This window comes from Rhamphochromis sp. 'chilingali' (genome assembly GCF_963969265.1).
Source record: "Rhamphochromis sp. 'chilingali' genome assembly, chromosome: 2".
NCBI lineage: Eukaryota > Metazoa > Chordata > Actinopteri > Cichliformes > Cichlidae > Rhamphochromis > Rhamphochromis sp. 'chilingali'.
In genome coordinates this window covers 3,906,697-3,927,152 of record NC_137930.1, presented here as the reverse complement: position 1 = coordinate 3,927,152, position 20,456 = coordinate 3,906,697, and the positions used below count along the sequence as shown (strand labels likewise).

At 40.9% G+C, this 20,456-nt stretch overlaps 1 protein-coding gene across 1 annotated transcript in view; it reads right to left on the bottom strand.

The window, feature by feature from the left end:
• Positions 1–16,545, bottom strand: part of lsp1a (lymphocyte specific protein 1 a) — a 39,242-nt gene extending 22,697 nt beyond the window's left edge. Inside the window, exons 1-3 of the mRNA XM_080876278.1 lie at positions 16,441–16,545; positions 16,135–16,241; positions 2,955–3,101 (exon numbers count right to left, since the gene is read on the bottom strand). Of these exons, the coding sequence (XP_080732404.1) occupies positions 2,955–3,101; positions 16,135–16,193 (206 nt within the window). The 5' untranslated portion in view covers positions 16,194–16,241; positions 16,441–16,545. The remainder of the gene's footprint in view (positions 1–2,954; positions 3,102–16,134; positions 16,242–16,440) is intronic.
• Between the last annotated feature and the right edge of the window lie 3,911 nt (positions 16,546–20,456).

Genomic DNA, 20,456 nt, shown 5'->3' with positions numbered 1-20,456 from the left:
ACTATGAAATATTTGAACTTCAATTTAGACGTTAATTATTATGGAGCGCCAGTTATGTTTTGTCTAAATGGACTTAGCCCTGAACACTTATTCAACAGTCAGAAGATCTCCCACTCGATCCTGCTGATTAAACTAATAAGTGTGCTTCGTGTCTTTGGGAGCTGGCAGAGAGGAATTCACTCAGCATTCCCCAGATGATTAAGACATTCTGGTCCGTGGGGCCCCAACTGTAGAGTGGGAGCCTCCGCCTGAGCTCTCAGAAACTAATCTGTCCAAACAAACAGCAAAGTTTCTACTTCAGAATAAAGACGTCCAACATGAAGTCATCGAGTCCTGATAGGCAGCACTCGGTCACGCTCGATGACCTCTCCTGATTTACTGCATTTTATGAAAAATGGTACCGTTCCCTCTGAATGAAGGTAAGTGCAGTTAACGGCTACTCGAGGCCGGCTCTAAAAGCGAGTCGTCACTCCTCCCGCCTAATCAGTTTTGGACAGCAATGAATTTGTAAGTGCTCAGAATATTTCTTCTCATCGATGTTAACAGAGTGGACAAAATATTATTAGATGATCGACAGAGCTGATGTTTAACTAATAAATATGAATTAAATTGTATTTAATGAATAACAGATTGTATATAAAAGATTGGACCGCCTCAGTGTGACCAAAGCAATTGATTGATGCCATTTATAGCCAAAACCCCCCATAGCTAATGGCTCTGGCCATTAGCTATTAGCTATGTGGCTACACCCCTACTTATCCAAAAGAATCAGAAAAGAAAGCAATTCCTCATACTGATATTAAGGAGGGAAATCATGTGCAGAGCAGGCAGTAAACAGGGCTAATCCTTCTGTAACTTTGGACACTTTAACATGGGAGTCTATGGGGACTGACTTACTCTTGGAGTCTAAAGTGGACGTTAGAGGAACTGCAGCTTCCACAGTGGCTTCATTTTTCTGCCCTGAAGGTTGGTGCCTTGTATCAGTGCACTAAAACATATAGCTAATGTACATCAGTCTGAAAATGTATCTGCAGACTTAGAATTTTCACATCTTTTTGAATAAAAGAATATATTTGAGTTGTTTCTGATCATTTTTCTTCAGTGGAAACCAATGGGCTTGATGCTTAGAGCCACAGAGAGAGGCTAGTGGAATCAGAAATGGAGTCACTGTAGATCCAGTAAATGATAAAAGGCAGCATTTGCTTCAACCAACATTCACAAGCTCAAAATCTGTCAGCGCTTCTGAGCTCACTGATCTCGGGGTGAAACCAGCATTACGTCACCTGCATCTCACAGAACCCCTTTCAATTACAAACCACAGCAGTGGAGCTACCTCATACTGACTCACCGCAGCCTGAATCCAGCTGAGCCTGTGACGTGATGAAGGAAAAGGTGTTGAAGATGCAAGCTATAATTAAGAGCCTGAAATTAAAAGTCAGCTGAGAGACCACGAGCTCCGACATGGAGGCTTGGTAGTAAACATTCTTTGGCGGTTGTGTAATGAGAAGGCAGCTGCGTGTTGGTCTTCATGTCAATACGACAGGATGGAAGAGGTTGTTTGTGGCATTTCCCAGTGGAAACATTTGTTTTATGTAACCAGACGTCTGTGAACCCCTGTAAAGCAGCCAGGCAGGCCGGGGGGAGCGTAACCGCTGCAGAAACAGGCTGAACTTTGAGGTTCGTGACTGGGAAACGTGATGACAAAATCTTTTAACTGCATCATCAGGAAATTAAAGAAAAACAAAACATGCAGACACAGTTAGCAGCTTGTTCAGGAAGTCATTGGACATGAGATGAGTGAATGAATAATGTTTGCACTTAGTAGCTTCCTGGGTTCTCATGACTGCATGGAGAAGGAATTCCACCATATTTAGATTCCTCCTACTTCCATGATTTAGAGTGAGAACATAGCCAGATTAAGCAAATTCAGGCCTTGAAATGGAATTGGATAGATATCCACTGAAATCTACGGACTCTCAAGCTTCAGACCTTTTTTTTTATTATTTGTTAAAATTAAATCCTGATACCAGGGTTCATCTACGAGTGACTATGGCTAGAACGCCAGTGGTTCCATAACTTTGAATAAAACCTAACAGAGCTTAGTGCAGGGCAGGTCGGAGATGTAATTATACCGTTTCTTGAGCAGGTCTTGAATAATTGTTGAAGCCCAGCACTATATGGGGAGAAGATCACTAACTCATCTGCATAATATTCAGTCAGTCATGTTGTTGAAAGGTTAAAAGCTCAGTTTGCAGCTCCGTGATGAAGACCCATGTGTGTCCTTCACATAACACAGTGAGAAAGTGCTTTAAACCTCCATTTTCTCTGAGGGCCAGCAGGAGGTGACTGCTGAGTGGCAAAACAAACTGCACAAAAGTTCTATGGGGAACAATGTCCCCTTAGCTTATTAAGCCTTTCCTGTGCAGTCTTAAATCATGAATTTTAAGTCTTACCAACGACAACATGATGTAAATTTTGAACTTTACGTCACCCACTAGAGTCAAAAAGGAAAAAATAAAGCAGGGTGTGATTTCGTGCGGGCCTTTGCAAGTATTGAAAGAGTGTGTCTCAGTATCACAGTCAAATCTATCTCATTGCGTCATTGCATCTGGTTTCAGTGATGACAACATTCAGCTCGAAGCTTCAGAACGAGACTTCACTAAATAGAAAAAAAAAAGGGGGTGAACACAGACACTACGTCCCTTATATATGAGCCAGAGCTGCTTATAAGCAAGAAGTCACGTGTTGCAAACTGTTTAAAGAAAGAAAAAATTATTTCTTTAAACAAATAAATATTCCAAAACAGCAACTAAAACCCACCAGCATGTTCCAGATGTCCTACTCGGAAAAAGGCTGCTTTTCGTACAAACACCATAACCAGAGATCACATTCTTTATATTTTAAAAGGAAGCGTTTGGGATGTAAAGGGCCTCTGCAATATTTTCTGTACTCACGTGTTCTCCTCTGGCGGCATCTCGCCGTCCAGTGATGACTCTCCGGGTGCTGAGCCGCTGTTCCTCCGGCGTAAAGACTCTCGAGCTCTCCGACGACGCTCCCTCTCCACCTCCTCGGCATCCTCGATGCTCCTCTGGGCCGTCAGCCTGGAAAGAAAGGAGCACTCCATTTCACTAAGAGTGCAGGCAGGTTTGAACACGTTCCATTGCCAACCATGTCATGATCTTTGGGACTTTTGTAATATTTCCTATTATGTTATTCATCCCTAAACAGCACAGTTTGGTGCACATGAGCGGGGAGCAAAGACCGAAACAAAAAAAAACGAGTCTACCTTTTTTCCCTAACATACAGTCTGAAATGTTTACACCAGTTTTGTACTTCAGTAATCAAAAATACTGCCTGTATTTTTCAGTCTTATTAATGTGTCAGATCAAAAGACGTGAATTTTTCCTGCAGTAACTGAAGTAATTACTGCAGTAACTTTGAGACTTTTTGGGGGAATAATTAGTACTTTTCCATGTGGTATTGCTCCACATGGCGTACTTCTTTCAACAGAGGAGGTTGGGAAATGTCACAATCTTCATCATGTATCACACATGACCCAGATTCCTGACTCGCGGTCGTCTCTTGAGCCTCCTGGGTTTCTGAACAGTGAGTCTCTGAGGCCAGAAGAACATCTGCCGGGCCTCGGATGAGAAACACCGCCGTCTGTTTGCGCGTCAGATAAACACAATCGTGCTACGCTTCATGTCAACATGAGATCACAGTATTTATTACAAACACAGTTGATCTTTATTTATCAGAAGACAGCGAGCCAAACGCGAGCACTCTTTGCAACAACGCTTTGATTTACACCAATGTCGGGGGATTTAAAGACAGCACCTCCCCTCACACGGAAACGGCAACATAAGAAAAAAAAAGTGCAACGTTTTCTTTGTTTATTTGATGGCCAACAATGAAAAAAAAAAACACTAGATATGTTGGTTTCAATTAAAAGAAGCAATTTGCAAATCAGCTTTCAGAGAAAAATGAGCTCACTGGTTATACAGGATAACGAATAACAAAATGAAGCAAAGTAAACAAATTAAAACCTAAAGAAAAGTTAATGTAAAGTGAGTGACATGAATCAATGATTTGAAAAAAAAACAAAAGGGACCAAGTGATAAACCATAGAGGTTGAAACACGAGCAGAACGGTGGTCACCTGTGACTTCTGCCCTCGCTACCTCTCCAGGCTCCTACCTGTAGTGTCTGATTAACCATCGTTTAACTATCTGCCTGATTAGTCATTGTTTTTGGCAACAAGTATGGCCATTTCCTCAGTGGCACTTATATTATATTCCATTGTTTTGACATCAGATTTGATAGAACTGTAGATTTTTCTAATTTAGACTGAAGGGCCTAAATAAAGTGTCTTTTTACTCTTGTCCAAGTTTCTAGATAAATAGCTGAAAGCATTTTTTAATTTTTTTGAATTATAAAGTATATTGCTGAGAGTCTTGTGTTTATCCAGCTTCTTTCCCAGAAGAGGCATGTGGAGGACTAACAGTTGCGCGAGCTCAGGTGTCGAGTTACTAAGCTCACATTTGGCTTCTGTGTCACTAATAGATTGCTAACGGCTCCAAGGCTCCATCTGCTCCTCCGCCCTCATCTTTTCTTCAAAACAATGGATTGATGCAGGAGAACCGGCTGCATGATCTCTGATATTTACAGATAAGACTTATTTTAGGCACAGTTTGGTCTAAGCTGCGTTGTCAACTCCTTTGACTCGTCCTTCTTCCTGAGATCTCAGAGATTTAGTCTATATCAACAAAGTGAAGCTGCTCTTTGTTTTCAGCTCCAGTTTACTGGGAATAAACGTCTGTTCAGAATGAAGATCAGCTTTGGGTTCGGTGTTTTCTTTATGTTAATATCCTGCTCCTGCCAACTGAGAAGCTTCAACACTTCAGATTTCCTCTACTCTGGCTTTACTAAAGTCTTTGCAACTGAAATGTGCAAAGTTAGTCATTTAATTTCTGTAGGTATTGAAGTAGGAGGATGTTGGTGCAAGCCTCGGGACTTAAATTAAATGCGGAACAGCTCATTGGGATGGGTGCAAACTGCAAAGAAACAACAAAATCTGCAGATCTCCTCACCCTCAACGAGGTCACTTGAATAATGTGTTTCCCACTCTCTAAAAAGCATGGTTGGAAACTGGCTGGTTGACCTTTTCACAGATCATTTCCTCAAGGGTGGGTGGACACCAAAAGCATTTAGTACAAGCACTTCAGATGAATGATCGTGTCTCTGACGTGGCATGTGGTCACACTGATGGCTCAGCTCATAGCTTTGAAGTGTTTTATACTCCACATTGATGTATATTAGTATACATCTTTGTATATTAATACGTCTGTCATCCTGACATCGAATAAACTGTCCTGACACAATGACCACTGCTACCTGCACATTGAAAGCAAACACTGCTTCCCCTCACTTTCTCCATTTCAACACACAGACTATTAGTTTCTGGGCCACCTCAGCAAAACACCCTGCTGACCCACATCCATCTATGCTCGGGCCTCTCCACCCCTTTCCATTCTTTCATTTCCTTTTGCTGCTCCCTGCCTACAGGAAGGATGAAAAACTGACTGAGGGAGGAAGACATATCAGAGCTGATAAGAGCAGAGTTCATCAGCACGCTGGTTCAGGAGATATGATTCAGCACACACATCTTAGGTACTTTTCAAAGATTCTATGTTTCCTGTGCAATAAAGGGCCAAGTATCACAGATTGGATAGTGGCCTTAAAAAGAGGAGCTAAAACAGCTAATTTTAGATAGAGGACAAACTGACTGGCTGGACCAAGGCCCAGTACAATATGGGCAAGGATTATTTTGAACTGTGAATCATACAAAATGACTTTAGAATTTATTTATTTTTTTAAAGTGGCTGTAGTCATTATCATGGGAGGAAAGGAGGTTGGGGTGGATGGGTCATGAAAATAATCAAGACGGCAGAACTTAATAATATGACTTTCCAACTCCAACAGGTGGAATGTTTCTGAGTAAAACTATCAGTACAGTACCTGCGTGTAATATCTTGTGGCAAGTATAAACCAAAATGACCTACAAATGCCAAAGAACTATTCAATAATCCTATGTGAGCCCTAAAGTGGAGCACAGTTGGCACATAAAACCTGGCTCTGCTTGATTTGCTGCTGTCAGCAGTTTGGGTGTTGAAAACTGCCGAGCTTTGACCCAGCAGACTGTTTGAGTGAAACTCACCACGCTGTCCTCTCATTACGTTTCCTTTCTGCAGTCAGCACTGTGGGATTCTGTCATGCCTGGCAGCTGCTCAGACTGATTCGGGCTAAATGATTAATCTCCATCAGAGTGTTTCTAAAATACCGGGATTACAGTTAGCTTTACTTCCTCCTTCTCATGATTTGTGTCATCAAAATCAAATCATTTGCAATGTTTAATCATTGCTGCAGAACAGAGATGTCTGCGCTGGTCCTAAACCTGGCTCACAGCTTGGAGTTGCTCTGTACTCTGTCAGGGTAGTTTTGCTTCTCCAGACAATTAAAACAAGCACAGCGCACTTGTTCTACCTCAGCAGGAATCAAACAGGTTTTTCTCCAGTCTTGTGTTGCTCTTCTGTAAACTGACACCACAGGCATGACCGAGCACGCCGCTTCCCTGAACCGGTCCTCAGATAACGGCCGACAGAGCGCCCTCCAGCCCTTGAGGTCAGTGTGATTGACAGATTACACAAATAAACAAGAGGGAACATATGAAAGCAGGTTCAAGTGAGGAAAGTGGTTACAGTAAACAGAGCAGCAGATGTGCTTCATGAAGGTTTTTATTAAAACATTTATTTCTTCGCTCTTGTGGTGTGTGGCGTGCAATGATATTGGCATTTCCACTTTTTCCTTCCATAATAAATATCTGTGCATCCATTCTTCAGTTTTCTTAACCGCTTATCCAATCTAGGGTAGCGGGGAGGCTGGAGTTGTCCCAGCTTTCACCTTATGTGGTCAATCGATATTTTTGGAAGAAAAATGAAAAAGGAAAAGCAACGATGGCAAATCAGCCATCAGAAAAAAGGTCACAAGGTCAGCCAGAGGCAAGACCAAGCAGGCAGCTGTTGGCTACAGCTGCAAGAAATCTAAATGCATTAGTTACAGCCAGATTTATTTTTTGTATTTCTGCTGTAAAGTTTGGCATTTTAACAGGTAGTCTTTGAAAACGGACTCACTTTTGGAGAAAACCTCAAGTGGCCATTAGAGGAACTGCAGCTGTGTACACTTCACTTTCATTTGGATGAAATTAATCCAATGCAACTCTAACGGGAAGAAACTTAAAATCGTCGCATCCCAAAATGCTGTACTGCTTCTTTAAGAATAAACTGCTTTCTTGTGTTTTGGAGACACAGCCGGTTGCTAGCGGATCTAATAAGAGAAAAAGAAACCCTAAGCTTTGTAATCACCAGCATTTGTAGCAACCAGCAGAAAGAACCAGAAACACGACACACAAAGCCACAAACCAGATAAAAGCTTTGCCACCTGCCAACAGAGTCACTAAACTGCACACTGCCATGCTCTCCCTGTCTGCACTTGTCCAGGCTTTAACTTTATTGTCCAACCATGTTTCACCGGAACAAGAACAAAGGAGGGATTCATCTCAGGAGAAGTGAGGTTAATGTATTAAATCCTCCGCTGCTCTTTCGCAAGCACACACTTTGTCATCGCAGGGCTGACTGGCTTCAGTGGCATAATAACATGGTTTGCTCTCAGGCTGAAAGAGTGCCAGGCCTCGTGGGACAGGCACGGATGATGGGAAGACGTTTGCAAGATGAGGTCATGGCAGTGTTGAAACAAGTCAGGACAGCGGATCAATTACAACAGAAAAGATTTCCATTTTCCTATTTGAAAAAAAAAGTTATGGGAGTCACCAGACGAGCAGCGAAGAAGCAGCAGAGCATCACAGAACCACAGGGTCAAAGTTCACAGAATTTATGAAGAAATATCCCCCATCTGTCCAAACACGGGTTATTTATATTTGAGGCCCCAGATATTTAAATACAGTGGAAGCCCGACTTACGAATGCCCCATTTAATGAAAAATTCAAGTTACGAAGGTACTTAACGGCAATATTTCTGCCCGTGTTACGGCAAAATGCCCGTGTAAAGAAATCCGCTGGCTCTGATTGGCTGAGCCGACAATGCCCACAATGCCTTCCGAATCATGTGACAACCCCCTTGGCTTTCGTACTTGCGCTTCGCTGTTCCCCTTGAATGACGTATTGTTGTTGCAGTTAACAATTAGCCGATAGCCTATCGTTCACTCAAAAGGCGCGACGGGTGCTTCGACTTACGAAAGACCCTCGGGAACGAATTAATTTCGTAAGTCGGGGTTCCACTGTATTATGATTTAACCCCTGAAATTATTGCCAAGTCTGCATTTATAGCTCAACCTCATACCTGTTCTTAAAAATGTTTCGGTACATTTATAAAAAAATTAAAAAAAACTGAGTGTTGTCCGAAATAATGATTGCATGTCACACAGAAAACCTCTCAGCACAGATTCTGCAGCTTAACCTGACCTTCAAATATTTGTTTCATCAGGGAAGTCCTAACGAGGTTAGCAAACTCCAGGACATCAGCATTACATACTCTGTGCATGCATACAGACAAGATGACACTAATAGACACACATGTCACACAAAAATTATGACATGCATGAAATTGTATCAATCAAGCAAATCGTTATTTCAAACATAAGTATCAAATATATTAGAAAAGTGGTGATAAAAGAGTTTAGAATTTATCTTTACAATAAATACATATCAGTGTTGTTTTCCCTTTGTTTCTATGCAAGAGACAGGGCGCTAATGCTACAGTGTCACAGTCACTTAGTCAATGTGCTCGTGTCAGAACAAATTCTTTGGTAGGGCAATCAACGGTTTCATAGGAAAGAAAACAGATGATTTTACAGATGATCTATTCATTCAGAGGTCTGAGAAATGGACTACTAGTGAAAAACAAGCCCAAGTTTGCGCAACTGTGGACTAAAACCAAACATAACAGTGACATCTGGCTTAACTAATGTTTGCATCTACGTGACGTTTCCTCTAAGTCGACTCCAAATTCACTGACATCATGTTAAACATTTCTGTTTTATTAAAACTGATTGCTTAAAATTAATATTTTCAACACATTTAACATCAACACTGGAACACTCTGTTTATGCTACGGATTGTACCTGTAATGTGATTACTGCAGGAATTGCTTTGTGTTGATTTTTAACTTTGCTTTGTGCCTTCAAAGAAAGATATTCTGTATACTCATTAGGGAAAGTTGTGAGTGGAACCGTACCCACAGGTGTTTATTGTTAACTGGTAATTAGGTGACATTTCAGGTCATTTTAAAGAGAAACAAGAAAATAAGGTAACAAAGTACTTTATTTGGTGTACTGCATTACTTTAAGTACTGATTAATGCGTAACACTTTTTGATTAACGACCCCAACACTGAAACTGATAGTGGTCCCAGCACAGAGCCTTGGGGCACAACAGTAATCCAGTTTCAGCTGCACCCATCAACTTTCACACAGTGAGTTCCTGCTTGATGGACAATTTGAAACAATATTGTGACTTTAACGAAACAAGTGTTTAATTAAAGCCTCAACAATATTACAGCCGGCCATCTGCCTTGTTGGAGTGCAAGAACTCCAACAAGAATTTATTTTTTATTTTCTCCAAACAATAAAATTGATGTGATGATCCAAACTTTTTCCTGCAGTGGCATCAGCAGGTGAGAACTCCAACATATTGGCAAATGTCTTAATAAGTCTTCAGCGACTAGGAACTGAATTATATACATTAAAGGGCTCTCAGAGATGAACAACAGTTACCAGTATACATTCAACTTTGGATAAACTGGTGATCTCTGGTGATCCTCTTATTTTTTCCATCCAGCAAAATCATTAAATTCTTAATTTTACCATTAAATCGGTGCTTAAATCAGGACCTAAATCCCGCAAACCATAAGCCACAGCTGCACTAAATTTATAGCATGCAAACACAGTAATCATTGCCCCTGTTCAACATCAGAATGTTACCTTGATGTTTTGCTTAGATCACTGCTATAGTAACTACAGGGGCAATAGCATGCCAGTAGACTCTGTAGTGTGTTATTTGTATTAATTCCCTTCCAAAACCTTGCATCATTACCTGGTACCCATAAAACGGGTTGTACTGAATTTATTTCTAGAACTGTGTCCAGGGAAAGAGAGGAAACCAAGGAAATAAACTTTATGCTTCTTTGTGCATTTAAATGGAGGATTGCAGCATCTGAAGCACATGTGCCTCTTGTTCCTCACCATGACAACGGCTCAAACATTTTTGACAAGGAAAATGTGCCTAAATATTTCTGTTCCAGCCTGGGGCTCTTGAATCAATAAACCTATGACACTCACTGTCCCTGGAGGAGAATATTAAACAGGCTAGAGCTGCCAGATCTCTTTCGAACTAGAAACAGAGCCGCCATGTCCTGATTCAAGTGATTCAAATGTCCTCAGCTCTATTCTGGTATCTTTTCATTCAGAAAAGGTTCAGTCAAAGACACCTGGACCTGCAGGTGTTTCTTTAGTTCAAAACAAATGATTATTTTAAATTTGAAGAAATCTACAGACAGACCGGCAGCTTCAAAAGCACTTCTGAATAACTGAGATTCTGCACAGTGTTTTGTAAGGTAAGTGCTTTCTCTCTTCTTTGTTTCAGGCATTTTAATTAGTTTCTTAGTTAGTGATGACAGAATAAATGCCAACTGAAAATAAAGCAAAGAGATAAGAGAAGATATATTTCTGCATTGCAGTAAAAAAGTGGAACAAATCATCCCGCAGTCAGACACAAATAGTCTCGATTAGAACTCCAGCAACATCGCCAGAGACAGTAATCACCATGTTATGGCTGGATCTCTGGGTGTCCAACCCCCCCATGCAGAGCACAAACAGACCACTTATCCCCGAAGTCTGGGAATCCTGCAGGTTTGCTTGCACACAGGCTTTAAAGGAGAGGGCGAGTGAGAAAGCTCCTGCCAGTAAAATGTAACCCAAAAAAGTAACTTCAAGCAAAAGTTTGTCATTCTATAAATGTTCTATAAACTATTCTATAAATGTGGATCAATGGAAAATTAAAAGAACACAGGGACGCAGCAAAAGTGGAAAACAGAATCTTGTGCGATCGCTCCATGAGAATCCAAACAAATCCGGAACCCAGCAAGACCATCTATCCCCAAACAAACAAACAAACACAAACTGTGTATCTGATTGCATCCAAACCTTTATTTTACATTAAAGAGGCAGAAAACAAAAAAGCAACAGGCGGAGAGGTGAGTGGCCTGAGAACAGAGAAGCTGGGAAAGCTTTTTCCATGTGAAAATGTCAGGGTGGACTTTTAACAAAGTTCAAATTACTTGAGTGATTCATGTCTCAAAATTACAAGATTTATCCTGAGAAATTAAAAGGTTATTCTCTGTGTCTACCTTAAATGGAACTTTTCTAACATTTTCCATGGAATTTAACACATGAGATGTTTTTACTGCATACATGTGTGACCGTGAACTTATTTTACTGCTAACAGTAAAATAAAAATGAAGCCCATGGCTCCACGTGTAAAAGTTCACCATCCACTGGCATGTAGCACCAAATCACAACAACAGTTACTTCAAGGTGCTTTATACTGTAAGGTTAAGACCCTACAATAATATAAATAATACACATCATCCGGGGAAGAAGGATTTCTTATCTAGTGTTGAATGCTTTGTTATGTTTTAATGTTGAGTGTATTTTAGTGTTGCATGTTCTTATTGTATTTATTGGATCTTCTCCTGGAGAGACTCCGCCCCCTGCTTTCCCTAATTACCCTCGCGGGGTAAGTCCCGTTGTAAAAATGCATAAAGACACCCCTGGTACATTAGGATGGCTGACTGTTGCTGCTTCACTGTGTTTAGCGGAAGCGGAGCTTGCGAACTGCGGAATCGACCTTTATTGTGCTTAGTTTTCTTTGAATTATTCTTTCCCCTGATCAGGATACATTTTTTTATGCTGTAAACAAAATATATATTTTATTATTTTAACCAGATCTTACCAGATCTTTTTATTTTTTTATTTTTTTGCACATGTCGAGGAGCGTGTCAGGCTACATTTCACTGTGTGTTATACTTGTATAACTATGCATGTGACAAATAAAGAACCTTGAACCTTGAACCTTGAACATGTCTTTCTGTTCCCTTCTAACTTACACCCTTGACACACATACTCTGATAACTCAACTTTTAGACCAACAGAAAATTGCTCAGTATGTAAACTTCAAGTCTGTAATAATCTAAAAACAGTACTTTCCACCTTTTTTACTTTTCCAACTAAATTTAGATGTAAAAGGAAGTTTTGGGGTGTTTTAAGGCTGTGACTGGATTAACACAGACAACTCTCTGCTACTTTCAGGTATAGTTCTCGTCAAAAGACTGCATTGATATATTGAACGTCCAAGGGAACTAAAACCTAGGTGATGCTACAAATGGCTCCTAACAAATTTAAATTTACAATAATGGGTGCAGTTTATAAGCTGAAAAAACAGATGTTGCCCTCACACGAGGGCAGATAGCAGGAACGTTTTTGGTTCCTGGGTTTTTAGGCTATCATTCGATGTTTACTGAAGTGAGAGCGATGAAAACCTGTCATCTGTTCTCAGAGATACGACCCCTGGAAACAGGAAGCCCCGCTGTGTTTACTTTCCCTCCATCCCTTTAATGAGGACAACCTGCAGAGGGAGGGAGAGTTCAGGGCCCCCATCACTCAGCAACTTACGCCACTCCAACTCCCTCCAAACATTCTTCGCTCTATCTCCCTGCACCATAAACACTCAGGAAACCCACCCAAGTGTGGGGGATTCGAAGGTCAGAGGTCGCAGCACTCAGGCTGTTTTGAGGCAGGTATGCCTCCTGGGTGACATCACTGCTGCGGGCTGAGCCAGGCCCCACCAAGCTGGCAGGAGGAGGGCAGTGTTTGTCTCCCACGCAGAGCTGATTAAAAACAGATCAACTGCCTGCCTCGACCCGATCCAATGATTTGAGCTCACACTGATGACATATTCTGTGTTTGTGTCCCTGTTGAGATCTATCGTGAAATAATATTTGTATCTAGTAAACAGTGTCAGCTTGTCAGATACACCAATCCTGCTCAGGTGGAGGAGAAAAGCTAAAATATTTCAGAGGTTTGCTCGCGTGGCATCGACAATGTTTTCCCCTCACGCCAATCGGTTGTTCCTTTAAGCTATGTTACGTGCTTATTACACAGGTATTTTTAAGATTAAACCTTTTCTTTGAGTTCTTCTGATCACACACATCTAGTGTTAGTGCCACTGAAAAGGGACATTATGGAGAAGTCTCTGCAGAGCTTGCATTTCTGATTGGTCTGGGTGATGTCACTGCCTGTAGTCCTGGCATGCTTTTGATTGAGTTTCAGTTTTGTTTCTATGCATACAAAGACTTTTTTTTTGTTTGTTTTAAACTTAAACGTTTTAAGCTTATCTTTATATAACAAACATGGAAAACACTATAAAGACTATTCATTGTTATGAGATAGCTCATGCCCAAGTAATCCTGAGTTGGACAGAAGGTTAAGAAAATGGATGGAGGGAGGTCTGGTTGCTTCATTCTTGGCAATGTAACATCAGTTTCCAAATTGTGCATGCCAGATTTTTGAATAAACTGTCCCAGAAGTTTCATGTTTTTAGATTCTTCTGTTTAAGAGAATTTTAAGAGGGCACAAAAGTAAAATGTTTGCATAAACAAGCGCTCCACCCCTGTGCTGACTGAAGGTGCACACACAGACTGTACAAAAGATGTTGCTATCAGATTTTAAAAGGGAAGAACTTTGATTTATCTTTAATGATCAGATGGGGCGAATCTTCTGGTTGTACTGTCGTCAATAAATACTTCCAATTTAAGTTATTTGATAATAAATTTGTTATGAAATTTATGATCAGTCAAAAATATATTATCACGAGTAAGCTCACTGGCCAATGACCAGCCAATCAGTGTGGAATGCGTTCATTTTCTCAGTCGCACACTTTGCTCATCACGTCCATCCCATTTTTAATGTGACCATGATGCTCAAGTTAAAAATGACTCTTTTATATACAGTCTGTGAGTGTTACCTATCTACAAAACAAAAGATTGATTCAGATTGTTGCCAACGAATGTTAAGTTGATCTAAGCTAATCAGTTAATGTTTTCCATGAATAAATTGACTCACTTTAAGTCACTCGAATGTTAATAAATTCCTAAAACATATGTGGGAATCTCTGAAATGATTATAGATCAAATAACAGGAGAACACATTTGTATCTGGAAGAAGACACTGGTGTAAAAACTCAAGAAATGTCTAAACAGTCTGGATGAAACTGACCTGTTTGATAACAAAAGACACAAAAATGCCAAGTGAATCACTGCACCTTCAATTTTGAGCTGTGCAGTCTTTCTGGTATTACGTCATTGCTTCCGTCAGCTCCCCAGACTGAGGACATCTGCTAAGTGGACTGAATCAGAGTGACACACTGCCTCCTCCAGCTGTTATCTGTGCATAAACAAAGCCTGAATACCGTTCTCACTGTGACTCAGAGGTTTACTCTGAGCCCCCTGATTACGACACCTCTAGAGTCGCCGAGGCACCACGAACGCTCGTAAGTGAATACTCAGCAATGTCAGGACAGTCTATGACAAATACATGCATCAGTTCTCTGTGGAGAAACTTTGAGTCAATGGAAAGTCTCCAAATAGAGAGATGAGTTCAGACATTTGTCAAGCATATGATGCATTTCCTTACACGACTTCAACAAACACAACTGGGACTTTTACAACACAGAAACACCTACTCAAACTCCAGCGTTCACAGATGGAGCTCAAACACTAGAGACCTGAGGATAGTCATCAATACATGCAAGGATTGTAAACCCAATCCAGATCACAGTGGACCCAAACAGATGCAAAATGCATAATCTCCACTGGGAATTCATTAGTTGAGCAATACTGTTATCCCAGAGTGACACATTCTCAAAGTTAAGAGTCACACATGCTTACAGGTTACGCTGAAATGACCAAGATTAAAACAAATCCACCTAAATGTGAATATAAAACATGGCATGAAAGAGCTGGATCTCAAATTTGCTTGAGAGGATACCTCTATGGACTGAGCTAACACTCGTTAATATGGGTCATGACTGACTTTATCCTGAGTCGCTGCAGAGACCGTTTTGGATGATGTAAAGTTTTGTCTTTACTTTGGTTTCCCTCGCAGCTTCCGTGGTGCACCAACTGCTCTGAAGGATGTTACCTCCTATTTAATTCAAACCGTCTGTTTTAAAACTCATCTGTACAGATGTGGCAAAACTGAAAGCCAAGTCAGCCAATAATTTATGTCTATGAGGGATAAAAAAGATAAAACATCCTCCCTCTACCGCGTGAGTACCTCAGCATGTGAGCGTGCGTTATCATCTCTGTTAAAAACCACAGTCGCACTGGAACCTCACACAGGATGAAAAACAAAATCTTTCCCAATAGACAGGACGTGCTGCCACCCGTACGAGCCCAGAAAACAAAAGACTGACTCAGGTGACCTTTCAACTCTGACACTGGTCACTGACACCACTTCCCTTCTTGGTGAAACAGAGAAGCCCTGGGCGTGGGGCTCGCCTCAAACCTCCACACTTTACAGTCTTACATTTCCTTTTAAGTGTGTTTTTAATAGAAAATAATAGAGTACAAAGTAGATTTTAATATGATTCCTTTGTTCTTTTTTAGGTACACTGAAAGGAGGTAAGGCGATTCAAAATCCCTAAATCCCCCCAAAACCCTGCATGACCCAAAACACTCCCAGTAATCCCACTGTTCCCATTATGTTTACAGTACAAACACACACACTCTTTATCTTGATGTGCTGATATGAAACCCTTCAGTCATGCTCCAGAGCTTTACGGGAAAACCTCACATGTCCTGTTTATTGACTGAAGCAGAAAAAGAATGAAGAACTGAGTGAGTGAAATGTGAGTGTGTTTGTGTGGTGTTTAAATATTAACCCGATTCTTTCTCTGCGAAACAAACAGGAACCAGCAACACGAACGGAAAAACGGATCGACCACATACCTCATCAGGTTTTGTAAACCCTGTTTGCTGGAGTTTCTCCTCACCAGAGCGTTGGACATGCTTTCGCTTCTTTGCTTCTTCTGCTGCTTGGAAATCTTCTTTTCTCCCTGTGGTAGAAATAAAACAGACCACACCGGCCGCTGAGATTAGCTTTCTCCTCTTGTTCTAAATCGACAGTGAAGGCAGCTGTCTGTCCTGCAGCCGTATCAAAGCCCAGAGCTCAGAATGAGTGAGAGAGAGAGCGTGTGTGATACACTGTTAAAGACTCTTCACACACACACACTGTCTTATTGTTGTAAATCTCACCACAGTGCTCTCCCCTGCAGTGCTGGTTGGGAATGTCAGCAAGGCTCAGAGGGACTCCCTCCTCTATCTCTCTCTCTCTTTCTCAGAGGCTGGGTTTTTAGTCATTACACTCCCCCCCCCCTCCCACACACACACACACCTCACCCCCCTCCCTCTGTCCTACATGTGGTTTTCATTGAAGAGCTCAGAGCAGCAGGGCCCAACATCTCTCTCTTTCGTCTCTTTCTTCGCTGCCTTTCCCTGTTATTCTGGGTCATGTGGTCTCCCCCGAGGGGGTATGAAAGATGATACCCTCAACACCCCACCATCAGCCCCCCCAAAATATTCACTACTGAAACATCCTCAACTCCTCCCCAACATTTCAATCCCCCTCCAAATGCCCTAACAGCACTTTATCACAGAAGAAAACATGGAATATAATAAAAAGTGTACACAAAAGTACTGATATTGGAGACAAATACAGCTTCTATGGATGCAAGGAGTTTTGTTTGGTTTACATACTATACTTGAATGTTCTAGTGACTTTTGTCCACCAGCACTAAAGCAGGAAACTATTCTGCAGAAAGGTGATAAGGCTGGATGACGTGCCCAAAAGGTGATATTCTCTGGTATTACAAAAAGGTAACTTGCAGTGTTGCAATTTCATGAGCTGCCACTTGAGGCCAACTCCAAAAAAAAGAGTCAATTTCAATAAACTCGAGTTTTAAAATGTCCAACTTCACTGGAGAAATAAACTTCTTTACAATGTAGGGAAAAAAGAAAAAGTGTTTTGGCTTCAGACGATTCATCTTGGAACTGATGTGGATTCCCGCCCTGGAGTGGATCTGTTCTTCACAGTCACAGGACCTGTGGAGGGGTCATGGTAAAGTCTGCTGAGGAATGGGGAACATCCACCTTTTAAATACCACGGGTGGTTTATTGTCTGTTAATTTAAGTCTACACTGAAAGCTGTCAATCTGTTAACCATGACTGTTATGATCCTCTAAGTTGCAGCTCCCTGGTCTCACAGGTACAGAGTATTAGGGCCACTTTAAGAAAAAGAAAATATTTTGCTTGTCATTTCAAGAATAAAGTTGAAATTTTGAGATTAAAGTCAAAAATTTATTTTGAGAAAAAAAGTTGAAATGCGTAACTGCCACGACTGCTGTGCCCTCTACAAAATACCTGGTGTGTGTGTGTGTGTGTGTGTGTGTGTGTGTGTGTGTGTGTGTGTGTGTGTGTGTGTGTGTGTGTGTGTGTGTGTGTCTGTCTGTCTCCAGTACTCTTAGGGGCCCTGGATGGCCTGGTTCTCCTGGAGACATCTCTTCTGCCTCTGGCTCCTGGGGGGGGGCGGGCGCACACACACACGAACACACACACACACACACACACACACACACACACACATACACACACGACAAGAACTTATGTGCCTGTGCATTTTCTAATTTTTGTATTCTAGGTGCTGTATGTTTGTTTTTCTTGTAGGTGCGGCAGTTGCCAAAATATTGTGCATTTCTGTTCGTACTCTATGCTTTTAATATCATCTCCTATCCCCCCCACCCCTCCCTGCCTGACCTTTCTTAGACATTTTCATACTTTATACCACAAATAATGTAATACCTAAAATAACAAATAGAATTGAATACATGAGGAGCCTATAGAGGATTTATGATCTTGGAAAAGCAAAATGTGTTTGGCACAGCAGTGAATTCAGATCATAATTCTGATTGTAAAAGCAGCCACACAGGATTAAAAAGAAAAAAAACTTTTGTGCCACAAAGTTTGTGTGTAAACTACATGTGCCTACTCTCTTTCATTTCAACATGTATCCATGATCCTTAAAGGAGAATCACTACGAGCGATGAGATGAATGTGGATGGCAAGAAAGAATGTGGGTGCATGAGACCCTCAGTTGCAGACAGCTATACAGCCGATTGTTCCAAGTGTACTTTCAACTCCGCCTTTTTAATTAAAAAGCCCTTTATTCAGAAAAAGGTTTTCTCAAACTACTGTTCATTGCTGACAGGATACAGAGGTTTCATGAACCTTAACATATACTGTCAATACTTTATTTTAATTTTAAATCATTGCATCTACTGCGCTCATTTAAATATTGGTTTAATGCTACAGAAGAAACAGTGCCACAAGATTGTGTAATTAACAGTGCGAAAGACATGATTAGAGAAAATACAGAAAGAATAATTTTTCCCTTGAATGGAAAAAAACTGTTCCAATTGTGGAAATAATGATGGCATTGTAACCTTCGTCTGGACTGTGATGTCCACTCCGGCTGAACTCGTAGCCGTGTGCCCTTCAGACTCAGACAAACAAACTCTACGTTTTGGTCTTCGCCCACTTCTTCAAAACCCTCACACATTTACAACACACCGCTGTTGCTACAGTTACCAGCTCAAGCAGATCTTACTCAGTGGCACGTCAAACAAAAGGGCATTCTGGGAAGGGAATTCATGGTGTGGCGGCCCCCTTTCATGCTCAAGCTCATAAAACTGAGCAGAGAAGTGACTGACCTGAACAACCTTGACACTCGCACACTGTAAAACAAAACAACTCCCCCAAAAAACAGATCAGTTTTTTGCCAACTTACATCTACTGAGACTTGAAACCCAAAGCCTTGAAAAAAATTTAAAGAAGAAAAAAGGCCAGTTTTTTTTTTCTTTGAGAAACGGTGTGTACATCCTCTGGTCTCCAGAAGAAATGCATGAGAAGACAGTGCTTCATTAACCTTGATTAATGCTCTCAGTAAACTGGCTCCAAATACTAAATCCTCCAAGTGCTAAAAACTGCACTTATAACTGCCACCTGAAGCTGCCTCAAAGAGTCTTTCTCTGTACACTGTGCCATTTTAAAATGCCCAGTACAAATTTTTTGAGCCTATAGTTTTCCACTTTATAACAGCTCTATGATTAATGTGCTTTAATTAGTTTTAATTCTGTTTTTCAAAGAGTCTAATTCAGTACAGGAAGCCCTGGTTTTGTAGGCTATGAGAAAAAAAAAAGCAAGATTACATCTCAATTTTTTATTTTCTTATTTTAACGATTCATCTATTTGGATTTTGTTTGTGCTTCAAGTTAAGGTGATGACTCAATTTTTTAAACTGACACTCGTGCCAACACAGGGAGTTGTGGGGTGCGTCTTTTACATCCAGTATAGTTTAAGGTCTCATTGGGTAGTTTCAAGGTTTACTGAAACCAACCTCATTGGTCCATTGTAGCCAATAAAGTTGTTACTGTAGGAGGGAAACAGGCTTCATTCATTACATTCAGTCTCTAGACGCTAAACAGATGAAGGTAAAATCTCAAAAGTTCATAACAGACTTCAAACAATCTGTGGCATTAGAGTGGTTACATTCATCTTTTATATATTATGTTTATTAGAACTCTGAGCGTATAATTTACATCCACAGAATGTTTTAGTCCAACTGTTGCTGTGGAACGGATTCAACACAAGAGCTTACTGGAAGAAGTGGAGCCATTAATAAACTGTGGTGAAGTGTTCGAGTGTTTCCCCATCAGTTTCAGTCAGAATTCTCTCTACAAGCATGTGAGTGTTGGACTCTGGAGTGATGTTCTGTGGTAAGAGCTGTAGATTAATTCTCCCTGCGGTGGAGCAGCATGTTGGTAGATTTCTAATCTTTCCCATTTCATTGCTGGAGAAAGAGAAAAAAAGACTTGCATGAGGCCCGAAGTGTTTCGTTTCACAGCAGGATGCCAGGGCTGAACTTTTGTGGTTTCTGTAGAACTAAATGAAGCTCATGTGGATGATTTACACAAGTGGGGACATCCAGCTGTGAGTCAGACATTTGTTCTCCACAGTAAAATAGACTTTCTCCAACAAACATTATGAGAATAGCATTCATGTGACAGTTGATTGTCACATTTATCACATCTCTCTTTGCTATTTCAATTATCCAACATTTTAAGAAGTGCTTTAAGACTGATATGCCGACTTCTGGGTGGGTCTCGATGGCAGAGGAGAATGGCCAGACTGCGTCAAGCCAATAGTAAGGGAACAGT